The sequence below is a fragment of the Bufo bufo genome, chromosome 7 (assembly GCF_905171765.1).
Source record: "Bufo bufo chromosome 7, aBufBuf1.1, whole genome shotgun sequence".
NCBI classification, from domain to species: domain Eukaryota; kingdom Metazoa; phylum Chordata; class Amphibia; order Anura; family Bufonidae; genus Bufo; species Bufo bufo.
In genome coordinates, this window is record NC_053395.1 from 120,604,514 (window position 1) to 120,628,522 (window position 24,009).

A 24,009-nucleotide genomic window follows, 5' to 3' on the forward strand; every position below is an offset into this window, starting at 1 on the left:
CTACCCACAGTGACTCCACATGTTCATGTCCCTCATTTATATCTTCACGGAGTGTGGGCTTTAGACAAGACTTTACATAAAGGCAAACCCCTCACCCTCTCCGGTTTTGACGATCCTTTCTAAACAGACTGTAAACTTGTACATTAACTGCCCAGTCATCCAGCCAAGTCTCAGTTATTCCCACTATGTCATAGTTCTCCTCACACATCACTAATTCAAGCTCCCCAGTTTTATTAGTCAGGCTTCTGGCATTAGTATACATACATTTGAGAGGTTTATGTATATTTTTTACCCTACACCTTTCCTTCTGAACTGTTCTAGTCCCTCCTTCCATTCCTCCCCCAGTCCCACTACCTTGCCCCCGGTCTCTATCTGCACTATCTTCCCCTCCTATAATGTAATTTCCCTCCCCCCAGTCCCTAGTTTAAACACTCCTCCAACGTTCTAGCCATCTTTCTCCCCAACACAGCTGCCCCTTCCCCATTGAGGTGCAGCCCGTCCCTACGAAAGAGCCTGTAGCCAATAGAGAAGTCGGACCAGTTCTCCAGGAACCCAAACCCCTCCTTCCTACACCAGTTCTTGAGCCACTTGTTAATATCCCTAATCTCCCGCTGCCTTTTTTGTGTGGCCTGTTGAACAGGCAGTATTTCGGAAAATACTACCTTTGAGGTCCTTGCCCTAAGCTTTTGACCTAAATCCCTGAAATCATTTTTAAGGACGCTCCACCTACCTATAACTTTGTCATTTGTTCCGATATGGACCATGACCGCTGGATCTTCTCCAGCCCCTCCCAGTAATCTGTCAACTCGATCCGCGATGTATCGAACTCTAGCGGCAGGAAGACAGAACACTGTTCGGCGATCACGGTCTTTGTGACAGATTTCCCTATCTGTTCCCCTAATAATTGAGTCTCCCACTACCAGCACCTGTCTGGCCTGCCCTGCTTTCCTCGTTCCCTGCTTACTGGAGATGACATTCCCCTGACTGGCAGAGGAAGTGTCCAGCTGCATCAGTGCTGTCCCTGGAATGACATCCCCCTCATCTGCCAAACGTGCAAACTTGTTGGGGTGTGTCAGATCAGGGCTAGCCTCCATGGCACTCTTCCCTCTACCCCGCTTTCTAACTGTTACCCAGCTAGCTACCTCACTTTCCTCAGCCTCCTCTCTGTCACCCTCCCCCTCATCTACCCCAAAGAGTGCTTGCTCTGTGAGAAGCAAACTCTTTTGCAAATTGTCAATGCCTCTCAGTGTTGCAACTTGCCCGTTTAAAGACTCGATTTGTGATTCCAAACGGGTAATTTGCTCACATCTTGAACAAAGATATACACCCTCGAACGGCTGTTCCAGGACTGCATACATCATGCAAGATGTGCCCTGGACTGCGTTGTCAATTGTGCAACACTAAAATGCAAAAACTTAACTTTCAAGGATCTCTGCTTCAAACCACACTCAGCCAACTGCAATCACTCCCACAAAATTGTGGCCCTATTAGCTAGTGTTTGGTGTCCCTAATAGTCTATCCCTGCTCCACACAGCAACCTCTCCCTACACTGGCAAAAGACTGAATATAAAATGGTGGCCAGATCGGGTTCATTTATAAGGTAGGGGGCATGTCCATGTGCTGAAACATCTCAATTGGCTGTCCTGTACCTTCTGATGGATGTGTCATGAGTAAACTTCTGTTTTAAGTTCGGCGTCTAAAGTTCGGCTTACGGTTAGCGGAGAATCCCGATATGGATTCCGAATTCCGTTGTGGTCCGTGGTAGCGGAATAAATAATGGCCGATTATTGATTCCGCTACCACGGACCACAACGGAATTCGGAATCCATATCGGGATCCTCCGCTAACAGGAAGCCGAACTTTAGACGCCGAACTTAAAACAGAAGTTCGCTCAACACTAGTCATGAGTCAAAGTTTTTCACAATGTAAAAGAACATGGCGCCATCGGACATCGCCATATGTTCGCCTGTTCAACGAACCGCGAACGAGCAAAGTTTGCCGCAAAACGACTGCCGGGCGAACCACAAGGCTATCTCTATCAGCAGGCCTTGACTCTCAATCTTTTACAGGGTCAGCTCACCTGAAGGCCCTCGCATATAATTTTTTAGAGTGTCAGCTCACCAGCAGGCCCTCACCTACAATGTTTTACATGGTCAGCTTACCAGCAGGCCCGCTCCTAAAATCTTTTACAGGGTCAGCTCACCTGCAGGCAGTCACCTAATTATACTTAATAGGTAATTTGCACACCTGATGCCATGGTTGGATGTGGTAGCCGAAGCCTTTCTCAGGCTCCCTCTCCGGAATCGAACCCTGATTCCCCGTTACCCGTAGTCACCATGGTTTGCGCTGACAATAACATCGAAAGTTGATAGGCCAGACATCAGAATGGATCGCCGTCGTCACGGGGACGTGCGGTCGGCCCCCAGTTATCTAGAGTCACCAAAGCGGCAGCAGGCTCTCACCCATAATGTTTTAGATGGTTAGATCAGCAGGCCCTTGCTCTAAATGTTTTTGAGCGTCACCAGCAGGCCATTAATCATAATTTTTCAGGGCTGTGTATACTGCCCATCCTTTATGTGTAACAAAGGGTGTATTAGAGTGCCGGTTCCTTGTAATTTTTGGCAGCCCTTTCACTTAGTGCATAGGCATTATGAGTGTAGGAATCCCACTACATGAACAATTGTACCACATTGTGAATGGGGCCCTCCTTTATGTGATATACAGGTTGTATCGGAGTGCCTCTTCCTTGTAATTTTTGGCAGGACTTGCACTTTATATACTGTACAAGTAAATATACAGGAAACAATGTTTCCTAACAATATTTCCTCAAAAAACAATTATTTTCTTTGGTTTTGTGCGTATTATTGTCAGTCTGTAAAAGTGGCGTACTACTCGGACAACATCGTTCCCAGCAGCGATCTGGGAGTCCAAGATGCATCCAGACATCCTTCCCATGCTTTTCCTGAACCATTTCAGTGGTGTTTTCATCAATTTCTGACCTTTTCTTATGAACCAAGCACCCTGCCCTTTAGAGCAGGGGGTGCCTGGTTTAATGCTCGAGTTCTCCCATTGACTTCCCTTATGCTCGGGTGCTCAGTAGAGCACCCGAGCATCCTGATGTGTTCGGTCCGTGCACCCGAGCACTATGGTGCTTGATCAACTATACGGTAGTTATCCCCTATCCTGTCGATAGGGAATGACTTACTGTAACTGGAATACCTCTTTAGGCAAATTTATTTAAATAAACTCAGTGACATATCAGACAAGTGGTGGTATGAGCGTTTTCAGTCCAATAACCTTCCTCAGACAGTCTGCACAAAATAATACATAGAACATTAAAACATATGTCCTTATTAAACATACCACATTTTTAGCTACCACATAGAATATAGGACTTTATACAGCTACCAAACAGGCACAATCTAGACAGAGGTGGTAATACAAGAAAAATCATATACATCTCTGATCTATCCATTGGCAAGATCATGGCAGCATTATGCCCAATGTGTCTTTCCTATGTTACAAATAATGGATATATGCATAGATCACAGGTGGTAAATGCTGGGAAGAAAAAACCCACAGTGCAAAGCAGTTTATTCAGTGTATTTTTATGCAGCGTATGGTGAGATTTTTGAAGATATCATCTACTATACTGCACAACGCTGCAGCTTTGTAGCATGCAAATCCATGTCTGCATCGAGTCTGCAGAAGTTCTGCCATGCGGGAACATACCTTTAAAGGAATATGCCACAATTTTATTTTTAATGGCTTATTCTCAGACTTGGCCATCAAAAACAGATTGTCAGAAATACCCCACATCCTACCAATGAGCTGTTTCATAGTAGTTTCAGCTCCAGAAGGTCAGCATCAGAACTTCACAGCTCCATCCACTGTGTAGTTCCAGCACTGGAGCTACCGCCACCAATGTCATATTGATAGCCTATCCTGAAGATAGGCCATTGATAATAAAATCCTGAAAGTCTATTTAAAGTTAAGGATGTGATAAACATTTTTTACTCACTTTTAATTTCAATAAAGAGGTATGTTTGCTAATGTATTATAATGTTGCTAATTTGCATTGAGATTAAATATATTCCTGTTCTTTTTTCAGGTGGAATTTAGTATATATAATCCTACTTTTTATACTGCTATTAGGAAGGACAAACAATTTCATGACCCTTATACTGAGTAAGACCTAAAAACTTTCTTAAACATTATATTATTTTTGAAAGCTGCAATAAATGTGTAAATAATTGAAATAAATGTTTTTAGCTCCCTAGAGACACTTCAAAAGATACATTTTAACACTTTTGATGGGACCATAAATCGTCAAAGCTACTGTGCAACATATCTGGTGCAAGATGGACTACCACTGTAAGTGCAGAACAGCCAGTATATTGTTGTTTCCATAGCATTACATTGATGCTATATTGATTTTATAGCATGTGTTGATGAGGAATGATCACCGTTTTTATAGAATCAATCCAGACAGTGTCCACTGCGTTTGTGTGTGTTTTGTATACATTCCATAATATTCTTTGATGCTAGTATACTTGCTTTTCCTGTTTGGTAAGAACAACTGATTTTTCTCATATAAATTCATTAGAAAAAGGATTTTGTTTATGCCAGCTTGTGCAGATGCTGTACCCTAAATAACCCATGTGGTATTAGTATTATTGAAGCCCCTAAAGTTAATTGCAGACAGATATGTTTAACCAGTTCCCAAACGACTATCATATATATATATATATATATATATATATATATATATATACACAGTACAGACCAAAAGTTTGGACACACCTTCTCATTCAAAGAGTTTTCTTTATTTTCATGACTGAAGGCATCAAAACTATAAATTAACACATGTGGAATGATATACATAACAAACAAGTGTGAAACAACTGAAAATATGTCATATTCTAGGTTCTTCAAAGTAGCCACCTTTTGCTTTGATTACTGCTTTGCACACTCTTAATAATTTAATAAGTGGGATTTCTTGCCTTATAAATGGGGTTGGGACCATTAGTTGCGTTGAGGAGAAGTCAGGTGGATACACAGCTGATAGTCCTACTGAATAGACTGTTAGAATTTGTATTATGGCAAGAAAAAAGCAGCTAAGTAAAGAAAAACGAGTGGCCATCATTACTTTAAGAAATTAAGGTCAGTCAGTCAGCCGAAAAATTGGGAAAACTTTGAAAGTAAGGGCTATTTGACCATGAAGGAGAGTGATGGGGTGCTGCGCCAGATGACCTGGCGTCCACAGTCACCGGACCTGAACCCAATTGAGATGGTTTGGGGTGAGCTGGACCGCAGAGTGAAGGCAAAAGGGCCAACAAGTGCTAAGCATCTCTGGGAACTCCTTCAAGACTGTTGGAAGACCATTTCAGGGGACTACCTCTTGAAGCTCATCAAGAGAATGCCAAGAGTGTGCAAAGCAGTAATCAAAGCAAAAGGTGGCTACTTTGAAGAAACCTAGAATATGACATATTTTCAGTTGTTTCACACTTGTTTGTTATGTATATAATTCCACATGTGTTAATTCATAGTTTTGATGCCTTCATAGTCATGAAAATAAAGAAAACTCTTTGAATGAGAAGGTGTGTCCAAACTTTTGGTCTGTACTGTATATATATATATATATCTCTTATATATATAAAAATGAGTTTCTGTCTGTCTTTCTATCTGTCTATCTGTCTGTCTAGACGTTCTTTATGCGCGACCAAACGACTAGACCGATCTTCACCAAATTTGGCACACAGGTACATCAGGTGTCCGGGAAGGTTTTAGACTGGGTCTCAGGACGTACCGTTACTGAGATATTCCCAAAAAATTAGCCCCCCCCAAATACAAGCCTGGAATTCTCTCTCTTCAAAGCCCAACTGCCATAAACACAGTTTTACTCGAGGTTTCCATAACAACCCAGCCATATTTCTTTACTGCTTAAAGGGGCGGTCACTGTGAAAGTCACAGTTAAAGGGGCGGTCACAGTGAAAGTCACAGTTAAAGGGGTGTCACAGTGAAAGTCACAGTTAAAGGGGCAGTCACAGTGAAAGTCACAGTTAAAGGGGCGGTCACTGTGAAAGTCACAGTTAAAGGGGCGGTCACAGTAAAAGTCACAGTTAAAGGGGTAGTCACAGTTAAAGGGGCGGTGTCACAGATGATGTTGCAGAAAGCTGGAAGTTATGGATAAACATCCGACTGGCTTGATCCCAAACTAAGGGGCATAAATGTGACCCCTATAAAACCCTAAGAGCTCACCCTGACTGCTAAGCACATACAAGGGTCTCAGAGGTAGACGATTGCATGCCCTCATACCTAGACTGTGTGACACCTGAAAACCCTATAATAGTGAGGGGACACGACCACCGGCTCCCTTCACTTAATACGGAGGGAGTCAGGGTCACCTAGATCCAAGCCAGCAAGGAAACACAATACATGAACAAGCAGCAACAGACGTCTTCAGCAGTGAACACTTCAAATCCAGGAAGTAGTATAAACCGGTACTGGTAAAGGGGTACTGTCACCGCCACTTCTGTGAGAAGGTCTGACAGACGTCCTTTTCTACCTCTTGCATGATGTTCTTTGTTTTGGTTTCACATTGTCATCTCATTTCCTTCTCCCAGGTGTCACCTATTTAGACTAATCCTCTTTCCTTTATATTCCCTCCCATAAGTGAGGCAGTATGGGAGGGAATATAAAGGAAAGAGGATTAGTCTAAATAGGTGACACCTGGGAGAAGGAAATGAGATGACAAAGTGAAACCAAAACAAAGAACATCATGCAAGAGGTAGAAAAGGACGTCTATCAGACCTTCTCACAGAAGTGGCGGTGACAGTACCCCTCCCTCTACAGGTGGACTCCGGACACTCATAACCCACCTTCTCAGGATGAGACCTATGGAAAGCCTTGATAAGACGAGTGGCCTTAATGTCCGCCACTGGGACCCACATCCTCTCCTCAGGACCATAACCCTCCCAATGAACAAGGTATTGGAGAGAACCGCGGATAATGCGAGAATGCACAATCCTAGAGACCTGGAATTCAAGATTACATCAACAAAAATCGGAGGAGGAGGCAAAGAGGAGGGTACAGTGGGTTGGACATAAGGTTTTAATAGGGACCTATGAAAAACATTATGGATCTTCCCAGTCTGAGGAAGATCAAGACGGAAGGCAACGGGATTGATGATGGACAAGATCTTGTAAGGCCCAATAAACTTAGGACCCAACTTCCAGGAGGGAACCTTCAGTTTGATATTCTTTGTAGACAACCACACCAGATCACCCACATTCAGGTCCGGACCAGGCACACGTCTCTTATCCGCCACACGCTTATATCTCTCACTCATCCTCTTCAGATTACCCTGAATCTTTTGCCAGATAAATGACAAAGACGAGGAAAATCTCTCCTCATCAGGTAAACCAGAAGACCCCTCTACAGAGAATGTCCCAAACTGTGGATGAAACCCATATGCACCAAAAAATGGTTACTTATCAGAGGACTCCTGGCGACGGTTATTTAAAGCAAACTCAGCAAGGGACAAAAAAGAATACCAATCCTCCTGATTCTCCGCCACAAAACAGCGCAGATATGTCTCCAGATTCTGATTGACGCGTTCGGTCTGACATTCGACTGCGGGTGAAAAGCAGAAGAAAATGACAACTGAATCCCCAAGCGAGAACAGAAGGCCTTCCCGAATCTGGAAACAAATTGCGTGCCCCTATCAGAAACAATGTCTGAAGGAATGCCATGCAATTTAACAATGTGATCAACAAACGCTTGCGCCAACGTCTTAGCATTGGGTAACCAAGGAAAGGGAATGAAATGCGCCATTTTGCTAAAATGGTCGACTACCGCCAGAATCACAGTCTTCCCCGAGGAACGAGGTAGGTCCGTAATGAAGTCCATGGACAGATGCGTCCAAGGACGGGAAGGAATGGGTAACGGGAGGAGAGAACCTGATGGCCGTGAATGAGGGACCTTGGCACGAGAGCAGGTCTCGCAGGCTGCCACAAAACCTTCAACCGTATTACGAAGAGCCGGCCACCAGAATCTCCGAGCAATGAGATCTACTGTGGCTCTACTCCCCGGGTGCCCAGCGAAAGGACAGTATCGTGGTGCTCCTTAAAAACCTTGTGCCGTAAAGCGAGAGGCACAAACAACCTCCCAGGAGGACAAAGATCAGGAGCCTCTGCCTGGGCTGTCTGAACCTCTACCTCCAAATCAGGATAAAGAGCAGAGACGACCACCCCTTCAGCTAAAATGGGACCCGGGTCTTCAAAGTTCACCCCTCCCGGAAAACAACGTGACAGTGCACCCGCCTTCACATTTTTAACCCCAGGGCGGAACGTGACAACAAAATTAAACCTAGAAAAGTATAAAGACCATCTGGCCTGTCTCGGGTTCAGACGCTTGGCTGATTCCAAGTAGGCCAGATTGTTATGGTCGGTAAACACGGTAATAGGGTGTCTGGCTCCCTCTAGACAATGCCGCCATTCCTCAAAAGCTAATTTGATGGCCAACAACTCCCTATCTCCCAAATCGTAATTTCTCTCTGCGGAGGAGAGTTTCCTTGAGAAAAAGGCACACGGTCGCCATTTGGCAGGAGAGGGACCCTGAGATAAGACCACACCCACACCCACCTCAGAAGCGTCCACATCAACAATAAAAGGCCTTAAGCGCATCTACCGACCAGGAGGAAAAATCTACCCCCTTTTTAGTCATATCAGTGAGTGGCTTAACAACAGAGGAATAATTCAAAATTAACTTTCTGTAATAATTGGCAAAACCCAAAAACCGCATCAGCGCCTTCTGATTCTCAGGAAGCTCCCAATCATGCACAGCACGGACATTCTCAGGGTCCATGCGAAAACCAGAAGCGGAGAGAAGAAAACCAAGAAATTGAATCTCTGGAACCGCAAACACACATTTTTCCAGTTTAGCGTACAATTTATTCTCCCGCAGAATGAGCAAGACCTGACGTAGGTGGTCCCTATGAGTTTTGAAATCAGGAGAAAAAATCTAAATGTCATCTAGATACACCAGTACAAATTTCGCCATTAAATGGTAAAAAATGCTGTTCACAAAATGTTGGAAGACGGCCGGAGCATTCATCAAACTAAAGGGAATAACCAAATTCTCGAAATGACCCTCAGGCGTATTGAAGGCCGTCTTCCATTCGTCCCCTTCCCTGACCCTGACTAGGTTGTATGCCCCTCTTAAATCCAACTTAGAAAAAACTTTAGCCCCAACAATCTGGTTAAACAAGTCCAGGATCAGAGGAAGCGGATATGGGTCACAAATTGTGATACAGTTCAGCTCCCTGAAATCCAGACAAGGTCTTAAAGAACAATCTTTTTTCTTAACAAAAAAAAAAAACAGCGGCAACAGGTGACTTCGAGGGTCGGATGTGTCCCTTTCTCAGGCTCTCAGAGATATAAGTACGCATAGCGACTCTTTCAGGTTGGGAGAGATTGTATAAACGTGATTTTGGTAGCTTGGCACCTGGGATGAGATTAATAGGGCAATCGTACTCCCAGTGATGGGGCAGCTCCTGGACACCACTCTCGGAAAACACATCCGAAAATTCAGAGAGAAAAGATGGTAGAAACCTCTGAAAGAGACGCCGTGAGGCAATTCTCTCTGCAAAAGTCACTCCAACCATTTATTTGCCTTGCTTGCCAATCAATGGTGGGGTTATGTTTAGTGAGCCAGGGTAGCCCCAACACTAGAGGAGTAGATAATCCGCTTAGGACAAAACATAACATATCCTCAACATGAGCATCACCCACAGTCAAATGGATATTGTGAACTATTCCCTTTAACGATTTTTGAGAAAGTGGAGCGGAATCGATAGCAAAAACAGGTATATCCTTTTCCAAAGTGCATACCTGGAAACCATGTGTTATAGCAAATTGATTATCAATGAGATTGACAGCTGCTCCACTATCTACAAAAATCTCACAAACAATGTTCTTGCTATCTAACGCCACCCTGGCAGGTAGGAGAAAACGGGAACTACAAGCAAACGGCAAACCTTCAATTTCCGCATCAACCTTGCCAATAGTAGCAAATGGAAAGTTTTTAGAGGGTTTTTTCTTTTTGTTTCTTTATTACCCTCAGAATACTCCCTGAATCTCCTAGAGGGGCAAACATTAGCCAAATGATTTATACCCCCACAACAGAAAAAAAAAAACATCATCTGAGAGCTGAATCCTCTACTATTGCTCAGAGAGGATTGAGAGAGACTGAGGCCCCTGCGCACTGAATGAGACCGCCCCACTGTCCTTGGACTGAATATGACAGGAAGGAGTGGTCTCTCCTCTCTCTCTAAGACGCCTGTCAATACGAACAGCTAGAGACATGGCAGACTCCAACGAGGCAGGTCTCTCATAAAAAAGCAAATGCATCTTTCAATCCCTCCGAAAGACCATGGCAAAATTGACTTTGGAGTGCAGCATCGTTCCAACCAGTATCAGCTGCCCATTTCTGAAATTCAGAACAATATATCTCTGCGGACTGTTTACCCTGGCATAAAAGACGCAGTTTAGATTCAGCCAGAGCAATACGATCCGGGTCATCATATATCTGCCCCAGGGCTACAAAAAATTCATCCACCGATCGGAGGGGCCGTGCCCCCACCGGCAGCGAAAAGGCCCAAGACTGAGCGTTATCCCTGAGCATCGAGATGATGATCCCCACCCTCTGCTCCTCATCACCAGAGGAATGGGGAAGTAGGCGAAAATGGAGTTTGCAAGCCTCTCTAAAGCGAACAAAATTCTCACTACCCCCGGAGAACGTATCCAGAAGCGAGATCTTAGGCTCGGAACAAACTCCATGAACGCAAGCAGAACCGGTCACCTGAAACTGAGACACAGTTTTACGGAGATCTGCTACCTCCAGTAAAAGACCTTGCATGCGGTCAATCATTGCTGAAACCGGATCCATGCTTAAGACGGTAATGGCGGTTTATAATGCCACGCATGATGTTGCAGATAGCTGGAAGTTATGGATAAACATCCGACTGGCTTGATCCCAAACTAAGGAGCATAAAGGTTACCCCTATAAAACCCTAAGAGCTCACCCTGACTGCTAAGCACATACAAGGGTCTCAGAGGTAGACGATTGCATCTTGGATGTCGCAGTAGCAGCATGTCGCAGTGCGACACCATAGCCTATCATTATAAAAATTGTTGAGATAAAATGTTGCGCAACAGATGTAAATGTGTAGCCCTAGCATTAAAGGTGTAGGGTGCTGTGGAGGTCACTGTTAAAGGGTCGGGCACTGTGGAGGTCAATGTTAAAGGGGAGGGCACTGTGGAGGTCAATGTTAAAGGGCTCGGCACTCTGGAGGTCATTGTTAAAGAGGCGGGCACTATGGAAGTCACTGTTAAAGGGGCAGGAACTGTGGAGGTTACTGTTAAAAGGGTGGGCACCATGGAGGTCACTTTTAAAGAGGCGGGCGCTGTGGAGGTCACTGTTAAAGAGGCGGGCATTGTGGAGGTCACTTTTAAAGAGGCGTGCACTGTGGATGTTACTGTTAAGGCAGCAGAGGAATGTTAGGTCACAGTTAAGGCAGCGGGGCACTGTGGAGGTCACTGTTAAAGGGGCGGACACTGTGGAGGTCATTGTTAAGGCAGCAGGGTACTGTAAGGTCACTATTAAGGTAGCTGGGTACTGTGGAGGTCACTGTTAAGGGGCGGGCCCCTGAGGAGGTTACTGTCAAGGGAGTAGGGTGCTGTGAAGGTCAAAATTAAGGGGATGGGCTGCTGTGGATGCAGTGGTGTTGCGAGGGGTGCGGGCCGCACCGGTTGACACCAGTAATGGGGTGACACCAGTCTGATGGCAGCAGCGGCAGGGCACAGGGAGACGAGTGCTTCCATTGTGGAAGCGCTCATCTCCATAGTCATCTGTATCGTCGTCCTGAGGACAACGATACAGATGGATGCTGCAGGGCAGGGGAGGGAGAGGCGTGTCCCTTCCCTGTTCCTCTGATAGGCTGCCGGCACTAGGCCGGTGCAATGACGTCATCGCGCCTCCTGAGCTGTACAGCGCAGGACACAGGCCAGAAGAGGCCTACATTGCATCGCTGACATGGAGGTAAGTATAAGTGTTTTTTTTTATATACAATACTTTTACTGGCACATGAGGGGGGGCTCTTGTTACTGACACATGATGGGGGGGCTCTTGTTACTTGCACATGATGGGGGGGCTCTTGTTACTGGCACATGATCATGTTGGGGGGTGCTCTTGTTACTGGCACATGATTGGGGGGGCTCTTGTTACTGGTAAATGATTGGGTGGCATCTATGTAGGGACATTTTACTGGCACATTATTGGGGGGCATCTATGGGGGCACTTATTACTGGCACATTATTGGGGGCACATGTTACGATAACCACACTAAGAAGCATTTGGTGTCTGTCAGCCAGCTAGCGAAAGTGGGGTGCACCTGACCTAGGTGAGCTGCTGCCAGCAAGGGGGAAAGGGGGTGCTGTGGCTCTAAGCTTTGGGGGGGGTCTGCTGAGCTAACGGATGCCCCCCGGCGGCAGTAGCACCCCCATAGCCCCCATATATGGCTAAAAAAATATTGCTTTGGGGGGAGGGGGGGACACACCATTTTCGACCGCACCGGGTGACACCAGCCCTAGCAATGCCACTGTGTGGATGTCCCATTTTAAAGTGGCCGGGCACTGTGGGGTGGTCAGTGTTAAGGGGTGGGGAACTGTGGAGTTCACTGTTAAAGGAGCAGGGTGCTGTAGAGGTCATTGTTATGGGGGATACTGTCGATATCTTTTAACGACACACATACGCATTAACCCCTTAGTGACCAGCCTGTTTTGGGCCTTACTGACCAAGAGTTTTTCTTCCTTTTTTCATCGTCGCATTCCAAGAGCTATAACTTTTTCAATTTTTCCGTTTATATAGCTTTATGAAAGCTTGTTTTTTGCAGGACAAGTTTTAGTTTTTAATGGCGCCATTTTGGGGTACACATAACTTTTTGATTAACTTTTATGAACTCTTTCTGGGAGAGAGATGGAAAAAACAGCAATACTGCCACAGCGTTTTTGCGTTTTAAATTTTACGGAGTTTATTTTTCGGTATAAATAATATAATATCTATATGTCACGCCCTATGGTGTGCTTAGTGACATTTCCCTTCACTTGGTTGCCCGTGACTACATTTGGTGTTGTGTGCATGCGGTGGCAGTGTCTCGGCCTTCTGGCTGATCCCCAGGACATGGTTGCCACGCATGCCATTGCCCGCGGCGACAGGTGAAGTGTGTGTTTATGTGTGTACTTCCCCTTTAAGTGGCCGTCTTCCCTTGCCTTGTGTTGGAAGGGTTAACTTCCTTCCTAGTAAGTGTGCACTGGGTGTGTCTGTGTGTGGGTGTGGCTACATGGGCTATAAAGCCTCAGTGAAGATCAGTAGTCTGAGGGGTACTTCAGCCATGGCTAGCTGGAGGCATCCTCCTGTGATATACCATCTGCCAGTGGGGGCCACCCTTGTGGTCATAGCCTATGTTACATGGTGTTATGAAGGTGTCTGTTTGGTCTCTTTATTTATTGCAGCTTATGGTTTCCTGGGTTCCCGTGTGGTGTGTGCTGTGTCCCTTGTGTTATTGTGGACAGCAGCACTTGCACATGGGTTCCAGGCTGTGTGTCTGTGGCAGGTAGGTGTGGTTCTTATTTCACTTACCTGCCATTGCCATACGTCTGTATGTTTCCCCTTTCTTTATAGCTTGGTCAGTGAGACTCCTGTTCGTCCGTATCCTGGAGGAACAGGTAGTCTTACCCTTCTCCTAGTCCAGGGCCACCCTGAGGATGAGTAGGAATATTAGGTTCCGGAGTATGAGCCCTCTCACCATCAGGGTCGGCTCATACGGCTAGGAGACAGGGTCAGAATTTGGGATTGATAGGAGGTGACCTGCTCCCTGATTCCTGTCCTGGCCTTGCATCGATCATCCATCTTCTGGCATCGCACTGCTGAGGGTTTTCCCCATCCTCAGCCGTGACACTATATTCTCTGGGTCAGTACGATTATAGTGATACCAAATACATATATTTTTTTTTTTAGGTTTTACTACTTTTTTGCAATAAAACACCTTTTCTTAAAAGAAAAAAAATGTTTTTATATTGCTGCTTTCCAAGAACTTTATTTTATTTTTCTTTCAATGGAGTTACTTGAGGGCTTGTCTTTTGCGGGACGACTTTTATTTTTAATTGGTATCATTCTTGAGTAAATGGCGCTTTTTGATCACTTGTTATCATGTTTTTTCGGTGGCAACTAAGAATAAATTAGCAATTCTGTCTTTATTTTTATTTTCTTTTTTCACGGCGTTCACCGTAGGGTATAATTTATGTGATATTTATGTAGTCCGGTTCATTATAGATGCAACAATACCAAATATACGGGGGAGAGGTTTTTTTTTGTAATTTTTTTTATTGAAAAGAGTATTTTCAATGGAAATTTTTTTTTTTTTTTTTTTTTTTATGGGATTTTTTTATTTAACCACCTCAGCCCCTATAGCTTAGGCCTCTTTCACACTTGCGTTGTCCGGATCCGGCGTGTACTCCACTTGCCGGAATTACACGCCGGATCCGGAAAAACGCAAGTGTACTGAAAGCATTTGAAGACGGAACCGTCTTCCAAATGCGTTCAGTGTTACTATGGCACCCAGGACGCTATTAAAGTCCTGGTTGCCATAGTAGGAGCGGGGAGCGGGGGAGCGGTATACTTACCGTCCGTGCGGCTCCCGGGGCGCTCCAGAATGACGTCAGAGCGCCCCATGCGCATGGATGACGTGATCCATGTGATCACATGATCCATGCGCTTGGGGCGCCCTGACGTCACTCTGGAGCGCCCGGGGAGCCGCACGGACGGTAAGTACACTGCTCCCCCGCTCCCCGCTACACTTTACCATGGCTGCCAGGACTTTAGCGTCCCGGCAGCCATGGTAACCACTCTGAAAAAGCTAAATGTCGGCTCCGGCAATGCGCCGAAACGACGTTTAGCTTAAGGCCGGATCCGGATCAATGCCTTTCAATGGGCATTAATTCCGGATCCGGCCTTGCGGCAAGTGTTCCGGATTTTTGGCCGGAGCAAAAAGCGCAGCATGCTGCGGTATTTTCTCCGGCCAAAAAACGTTCCGTTCCGGAACTGAAGACATCCTGATGCATCCTGAACGGATTTCTCTCCATTCAGAATGCATTAGGATAATCCTGATCAGGATTCTTCCGGCATAGAGCCCCGACGACGGAACTCTATGCCGGAAGACAAGAACGCAAGTGTGAAAGAGCCCTTAAACACCCTTAAAGACCAGGCCACTTTTTACACTTCTGACCTACCCTACTTTCACTGTTTATTGCTCGGTCATGCAACTTACCACCCAAATGAATTTTACCTCCTTTTCTTCTCACTAATAGAGCTTTCATTTGGTGGTATTTCATTGCTGCTGACATTTTAACTTTTTTTGTTATTAATCGAAATGTAACGATTTTTTTTGCAAAAAAATGACATTTTTCACTTTCAGTTGTAAAATTTTGCAAAAAAAACGACATCCATATATAAATTTTGCTCTAAATTTATTGTTCTACATGTCTTTGATAAAAAAAAAAAGGTTTGGGTAAAAAAATATGGTTTGGGTAAAAGTTATAGCGTTTACAAACTATGGTACAAAAATGTGAATTTCCGCTTTTTGAAGCAGCTCTGACTTTCTGAGCACCTGTCATGTTTCCTGAGGTTCTACAATGCCCAGACAGTACAAACACCCCACAAATTACCCCATTTTGGAAAGTAGACACCCTAAGGTATTCGCTGATGGGCATAGTGAGTTCATAGAACTTTTTATTTTTTGTCACAAGTTAGCGGAAAATGATATATTTTTTCTTACAAAGTCTCATATTCCACTAACTTGTGACAAAAAATAAAAAGTTCTATGAACTCACTATGCCCATCACGAAATACCTTGGGGTGTCTTCTTTCCAAAATGGGGTCACTTGTGGGGTAGTTATACTGTCCTGGCATTCTAGGGGCCCAAATGTGTGGTAAGATGTTTGAAATCAAAATGTGTAAAAAATGCCCTGTGAAATCCGAAAGGTGCTCTTTGGAATGTGGGCCCCTTTGCCCACCTAGGCTGCAAAAAAGTGTCACACATCTGGTATCGCCATACTCAGGAGAAGTTGGGCAATGTGTTTTGGGGTGTCATTTTACATATTCCAAAGAGCACCTTTCGGATTTCACCGGTCATTTTTTACACATTTTGAATTCAAACTCCTTACCACACATTTGGGCCCCTAGAATGCCAGGGCAGTATAACTACCCCACAAGTGACCCCATTTTGGAAAGAAGACACCCCAAGGTATTCGCTGATGGGCATAGTGAGTTCATGGAAGTTTTTATTTTTTGTCACAAGTTAGTGGAATATGAGACTTTGTAAGAAAAAAAAAACAAAAAAAAAAACATCATATTTCGCTAACTTGTGACAAAAAATAATAAATTCTAGGAACTCGCCATGCCCCTCACGGAATACCTTGGGGTGTCTTCTTTCCAAAATGGGGTCACTTGTGGGGTAGTTATACTGCCCTGGCATTCTAGGGGCCCAAATGTGTGGTAAGGAGTTTGAATTCAAAATCTGTAAAAAATGGCCGGTGAAATCCGAAAGGTGCTCTTTGGAATGTGGGCCCCTTTGCCCACCTAGGCTGCAAAAAAAGTGTCACACATGTGGTATCTCCGTACTCAGGAGAAGTTGGGGAATGTGTTTTGGGGTGTCATTTTACATATACCCATGCTGGGTGAGAGAAATATCTTGGCAAAAGACAACTTTTCCCATTTTTTTATACAAAGTTGGCATTTGACCAAGATATTTATCTCACCCAGCATGGGTATATGTAAAATGACACCCCAAAACACATTCTAAAACTTCTCCTGAGTACGGCGATACCACATGTGTGACACTTTTTTGCAGCCTAGATGCGCAAAGGGGCCCACATTCCTTTTTGGAGGGCATTTTTAGACATTTGGATACCAGACTTCTTCTCACGCTTTGGGGCCCCTAAAATGCCAGGGCAGTATAAATACCCCACATGTGACCCCATTTTGGAAAGAAGACACCCCAAGGTATTCAATGAGGGGCATAGCGAGTTCCTAGAATTTTTTTTTTTTGGCACAAGTTAGCGGAAATTTTTTTATTTTTTTTTTCGCACAAAGTCTCCCTTTCCGCTAACTTGGGACAAAAATTTCAATCTTTCATGGACTCAATATGCCCCTCAGCGAATACCTTGGGGTGTCTTCTTTCCAAAATGGGGTCATTTGTGGGGTGTTTGTACTGCCCTGGCATTTGAGGGTCTCCGCAATCATTACATGTATGCCCAGCATTAGGAGTTTCTGCTATTCTCCTTATATTGAGCATACGGGTAATGAGATTTTTTTTTTCCGTTCAGCCTCTGGGCTGAAAGAAAAAATGAACGGCACAGATTTCTTCTTTCGCATCGATCAATGTGGATGAAAAAATCTCTGCCAAAAAAAAAAATGGAGGGGAAAGGCGTCTGCCAGGACATAGGAGCTCCGCCCAACATCCATACCTACTTAGCTCATATGCCCTGGCAAACCCGATTTCTCCATATACAGCAATCGATGTGAATGAATAAATCATTGCCGGGATTTAATTTTTTTTTTTCATATACAAAGTGTTTGCCAAAGTATACGAACACCGCCACCTCCTCAGCTCATATGCCTCGGCAAACGTATCTTTTACTGCAGAGGAGAAATCTCGTCTTGCAGCGCCGCATACACCGACTTGTGTGTAATCTGACAGCAGCGCAATGCTTCTGTCCGAATGCACATCAGTGCTGCAGCTAGTCGATCGGTTCGTCCACCTGGAAGGTAAAAAAAACAAAACAAAAAAGAAAAAACCAGGCCGCAACGCAATAAATTTATTAACTTTATAATAACTTTTGAACATAACATATAAACTTTATTGAACGTTAACTTTTATACTTACAAGTGATTTTTTTTTTTTTTACCTTTATAGAACAAACCTCTCCTTCCCCATGGGACAATGTGCAAAGCGCAAATCGCCCAAAGATGTGGCAAAGTATGTTATGTACTTTATCCCAGGTGAAAGGAGAGGTTTGCAGCAGCTGTGAGAGAAAGGGCCCTGTGTGCCTGTCCTGTGAGATGCAATCCCTATGCTAAGTGTACCTGTGTGTGGTACTTCCGGAAACACTCTCCTAAGCATAGGGCAGGGTGGTCAGGACAGTCAGGACAGAAATAGCGGGTGTCACGCCTTATTCCACTCCTGCTACAGACACAACATTTTTTTCGGGGTGGCGGTTGGGTTGAGGTACCAGGAACGACACTGGGGAAATGTCGCTCGTGTAGACGGCTAACTACGCTGGTGGTTGGGGCCACGGAACCTCCTGGATACAGGAGGTTCTCGATGATCTCTTCCTGAAATTTGAGGAAGGATCGTGTTCTCCCAGCCTTACTGTAGAGAACAAAACTATTATACAGAGGCAATTGAATTAAATATACAGACACCTTCTTATACCAGCGTCTGGTGCGTCGGGAAACTAAATAGGGAGCCAACATCTGGTCATTGAAGTCCACCCCTCCCATGAGCGCATTATAGTCGTGGACTGAGAGGGGCTTTTCAATGACACGGGTTGCCCTTTCAATTTGTATTGTCGTGTCTGCGTGAATGGAGGAGAGCATGTAAACGTCACGCTTGTCTCTCCATTTCACCGCGAGCAGTTCTTCGTTACACAAGGCAGCCCTCTCCCCCCTTGAAAGACGGGTGGTAACGAGCTGTTGGGGGAAGCCCACGCGACTAGTTTGCGCGGTGCCACAGGCGCAAATCTGTTCTAGAAACAAATGCCTAAAGAGGGCCACACTTGTGTAAAAATTGTCCACATAAAGATGGTACCCCTTGCCGAATTAGGGTGACACAAAGTCCCAGACTGTCTTCCCACTGCTCCCCAGGTAGTCAGGGCAACCGACCGGCTCCAGGGTCTGATCTTTTCCCTCAGATCCGAAATTTGTGGGTATAGCCTGTGGCCCTTTCACAGAGCTTATACAATTTGACCTCGTACCTGGAACGCTTGCTTGGGATGTATTGTTTGAAGCCAAGGAGCCCGGTAAAATGTATTAGGGACTCGTCTACGTAGATGTTTTGCTCTGGGGTATACAAATCTGCAAATTTCTGGTTGAAATGGTCTATGAGGGGCCGAATTTTGTGGAGCCGGTCAAAAGCTGGGTGGCCTCTGGGGCGGAAGGTGGTGTTGTCGCTAAAATGCAGGAAACGCAGGATGGTCTCAAATCGTGTCCTGCACATAGCAGCAGAGAACATGGGCATGTGATGAATTGGGTTCGTGGACCAATATGACTACAATTCATGCTTTTTAGTTAGACCCATGTTGAGGAGAAGGCCCAGAAAAATTTTAAGTTCGGAAACTTGGACTGGTTTCCACCGGAAAGGCTGGGCATAATAGCTTCCCGGGTTGGCGGTTATAAATTGTGTGGCATACCGATTTGTTTCTGCCACGACTAAGTCCAAGAGCTCCGCAGTCAAGAACAGCTCAAACAATCCCAGGGCCGAACCGATCTGAGCTGTCTCAACCCGAACTCCAGACTGGGCGGTGAAAGGGGGAACTACAGGTGCGGCTGAAGTTGGTGACTGCCAATCAGGGTTTGCCAGCACCTCAGGGACTCTAGGGGCTCTACGGGCCTGTCTGTGCGGTGGCTGCGACGGGGTAACTACTGCACGTGCCACCGTACCAGCTTCAACTGCCCTTCTGGTGCTCGCTACTTCACCATGTTGTACGGCAGTGCTGGTACTAGGTCCAGGAAGGGCTGCGCTGCTGGTGTATGCCTCACCACGTGATCCGGCAGCGCCAGCCCCACTCTGCTGCTCTTGAAGCGGATCCTGCGCAACCTGTGGTCTAGCGGCACGGGGCCGGGTACGCCTGGTTCTATCAGGGACCTCCACCTCCTCGTCCGAACTTTGGTTCAGAGAGCCACTGCTTTCTACAGGTTCATATTCTGACCCACTAGATTCATCAGATGAGGGTTCCCACTCCTCATCCGACTGGGTCAGAATCCTGTAGGCCTCTTCAGAAGAATACCCCCTGTTTGACATTTGGGCAACTAAATTTAGGGGTATTCCCTGAGACTACCCAAGAAAAAAAGCAAGCCTGTCTTACAAAGGGGAGGCTAGCGAAGTACCGGAGGCCGCTGCGGTTGATAAAAAATATCAAAACTGATTTTTTTATCGCCGCAGTGCGTGTAAAGTGAATGTGCAGTGATCAAAAAAAATATTTTTTTTGTCACTGGAGCGGGCGTGGGTGAACGCACGTGTGGGCGACCGATCAGGCCTGATCGGGCAAACACTGCGTTTTGGGTGGAGGGCGAGCTAAGGTGACACTAATACAATTATAGATCTGACCGTGATCAGTTTTGATCACTTACAGATACTATAAAAGTACAAATGCTGATTAGCGATACGCTAATCAGCGAATAAAAGTGACTGCGGTGCGGTGCGGTGGGCTGGGCGCTAACTGATCCCTAAACTACCTAACCAAGGGGCCTAAACTAATCCTAAAACCTAACAGCCAATACTAGTGAAAAAAAAAAGTGACAGTTTACACTGATCACTTTTTGTCTTTCACTAAGTGATTGACAGGGGGCGATCAAGGGGTTAATTTGGATGATGGGGGTGATGGAAGGTGATCTGGGGCTAAGGACAGTGTTTGGTGTGTACTCACAGTTCAGTCTGCTCCTCTGCTGGATCCAACCGACGAAAAGGACCAGCAGAGGAGCAGAGAAGCCATATAACAGATCATATTTACTAATATGATCTGTTATATGGCTTGTGATTCGGTTTTTTAAAAATCAGCAACCTGCCAGCGACGATCATTGGCTGGCAGGTTGCTGATGCAATACTCCTCGAACTTTTGCCGGCCCGCGATGCGCATGCGCGGGCCGGCTGTGACCGAATCTAGCGTCTCGCGAGAGGACGCGCCGGCGCGTCCAGGAGGAATGAATCAACCACCTCCAGGACGCGTCGCTGCGTTCGGCGGTCCGGAGGTGGTTAATAAATGTCTTTTTTTTTTTTTTTCTACTTAGTAGTCCCACAAGGGGACTATAGAATATAGCATTTTGATTGCTTTTAAAATACAATGCATTATCCCTATAATGCATTGCATTTTAATAGCAATGCTATTTTAAAAGTGACCAGCAGGCTGCGCCAGAGAGGTTTAGCCTGCTGGAAATTACTACAGCCAGGACCGGAGCTTACATCGGAAGCCAGGTAGGCTTCACACACATCGGCACCCCCCGATCACATTTGCCGGGTGCCGATGGGAGAAAGAGGGAGTCTGTTACCCCCTTTAAATGCGGCGTGCGCCATTGCCCACAGCATATAAAGTGTTAAACAGGCTGTTAGAGCACGGCTGCGGCATGGGGGACCCATGCAGAGCTTAGACTGGGCCGCCTTAAAAAAGCGGCGGCCCAGCCTAAGGCCCCTTAGTGATTGCCATAAAAACACGTATTGGTGGTCACTAAGGAATTAAATGAAATAGATGAAATATACCTCTGCGAAGCCGGGTCCTTCTGCTAGTCTCTTACAATATAAAAATGAGTTTCTGTCTGTCAGTGTTGGGCGAGCATGCTCAGCCGAACAACAGTTCGGCTCGAGCATTGCTATGCTCGGCCAAATATAACGTGTGCTTGAGCGTGATGCTCGAGTCAGTGTATTTAAATCTAATTTAGCCTCTATTTCTGAAAAGTTTCTGGTGGGATTCAAACTCTCAACCTTCTACATTACCGCCTAGAATGTTAACCACTACACTATACAGCTGCAAGGCCAGTTACTTAAAAAAATAAAATAAAATGAGACTTCTGCTGTATAGGAATAATTATACAGCAAGTATTCCCCTACAGCAGAAGTCTCATATTTGTTTGTAACTGCCCATGCAGCTCTGCGTATGTAATGACCGGCGTCACGCACAGGGAAGGAAAAGGGAAAGCCCTGCCCAAGGGAGAGGGTAAGGTGGTGACCTCTGACTCACCTTGCAGCTGGCACCTGACTGCCCTGACGTCCCTAGACGGGTTCCTCACCCATGCGGCGATCACGTGCCTAAACCCTGGCTAAAATGAGCCCTAGATAGTGAACGGGCCGGTGGGATCGCTAGTCCGCACCACTGACACTAAGAGGGAAACACCAGGGAGAGGACAGACAATACAGACAAACACATACACCCAGGTGGGCGACCACAGCAGACCACAAAGGTCCAACAGGGATCCGGAGGGTAGCGTTCTGGACCAACAACCAGAGAATGCAGCAACACAGCTACAAAGGGTCAGAATAGATGTCCAGGCAGGAAGCTCTATATCTGGCAACCAGAGAAGTGTGAGAGGGGAATATAAGGAGGTTTGGGAGTGCTGGACAAGGAACAGCTGAGGAGAAGGAGCTACGGATCCCTGAGTGAGCCAAAAGGGTTTGCAAAGCAAACCCAGTAAGCTACCATAAGGAAACAGCACTATCTTACATAGAGCGCGCAGCCAACCGCTGCGACTTCCTGACCCCGGGTATAACGGAGTCAGGCGTGGTTCTTGACACCCTCGTGACAGTACCCCCCTCTCTACGAGGGGCCTCCGGACACTCAGGACCAGGTCTCTCAGGATGAGAGGCATGAAAAACCCGAACTAGCCTGTCAGCGTTTACCTCAGACGCAGGAACCCACATTCTTTCCTCGGGACCGTAACCTCTCCAATGAACCAGATATTGAAGAGAGCGGCGGACCCGACGAGAATTAACAATTTTGGATATCTGAAATTCTAGATTACCATCCACGACAACAGGAGGGGGTGGCAGCGGTGACGGTTCTAGAGGTGGAACATATTTTTTTGAGTAACGACTTATGAAAGACATTATGGATTTTAAAAGTCTGAGGTAACTCCAGGCGAAAAGCCACGGGGTTGATGATGGCTACAATTTTGTAAGGACCAATAAACCTAGGACCCAGTTTCCAAGAGGGAACCTTCAATTTAATATTCCTAGTAGACAACCACACATAGTCAATCACTCCTAGGTCCGGACCTGGCGACCGTCTCTTATCAGCCATGCATTTGTATTTACCTCCCAAATTTTTCAAGTTAGCTTGCACCTTCTGCCATACCGATGAAAGAGATGACGAAAACCGTTCCTCTTCGGGAACCCCAGAAGACCCCCCCTCTTTGAAAGTACAGAATTGGGGATGAAAACCATATGCACCAAGAAATGGTGACTTGCCAGTGGATTCCTGACGACGATTATTTATGGCAAACTCAGCTAACGGTAAATATGATGACCACAACTCTTGGTTTTCAGACACAAAACATCTTAGAAATGTCTCCAAGTTTTGGTTGGTACGCTCAGTCTGTCCATTCAACTGAGGATGGAAAGCTGAGGAAAAGGACAAGTGTACCCCCAAACAGGAACAAAAAGTGTCACGGGGTTCCGAAGGTGCACTCGGTCCCCCATTGCCCGCAGAACTGTTGCTTAGCTTTTGGAATGAGGTTCTGTGTTTGACCTCATTCCCAGGGTGGCGTTTCTAGCTGGGTGGCTCCCTGCTCCTAGTCTGCCTTGAGCGCCGAGCTGATCACTCGGTGCTCGACTGGTTGGTCTGTCGGTCATGTGACGCTGGCCACGTCACATGACCCTCACTCCCCACTATAAATACAGGCAGCCTGCTGGCTACAGGTTGCCTGTTAATTTCTAGGTTCCTGGCTATTTGTTGGACTGCTGAATACTTACCTGATCCTGTTCCCTGACCATCCTTTTGCCTGCTCCTCTTGTACTGCGCTTCCGTCCTGGTATTGTGACCTCGGCTCCCACCTGACTACTCTCTTAGGACTCCTCTTGTACATCTCTGCTCTCCTGGTATTTATCACCCCGGCTTCTCCTGACAATTCTCTGCTTGCTCCATTTGTACTTTGCAGCTTTCCTGGTATTGACTCGGTCCGCTC

General features: G+C 45.9%; 1 protein-coding gene across 1 annotated transcript in view; it reads left to right on the forward strand.

Annotated features, from left to right (window-relative positions):
- Nucleotides 1–24,009, forward strand: part of TRPM2 (transient receptor potential cation channel subfamily M member 2) — a 1,766,051-nt gene that overhangs the window by 1,462,715 nt on the left and 279,327 nt on the right. Inside the window, exons 19-20 of the mRNA XM_040441475.1 lie at nucleotides 4,112–4,188; nucleotides 4,273–4,374. Of these exons, the coding sequence (XP_040297409.1) occupies nucleotides 4,112–4,188; nucleotides 4,273–4,374 (179 nt within the window). The remainder of the gene's footprint in view (nucleotides 1–4,111; nucleotides 4,189–4,272; nucleotides 4,375–24,009) is intronic.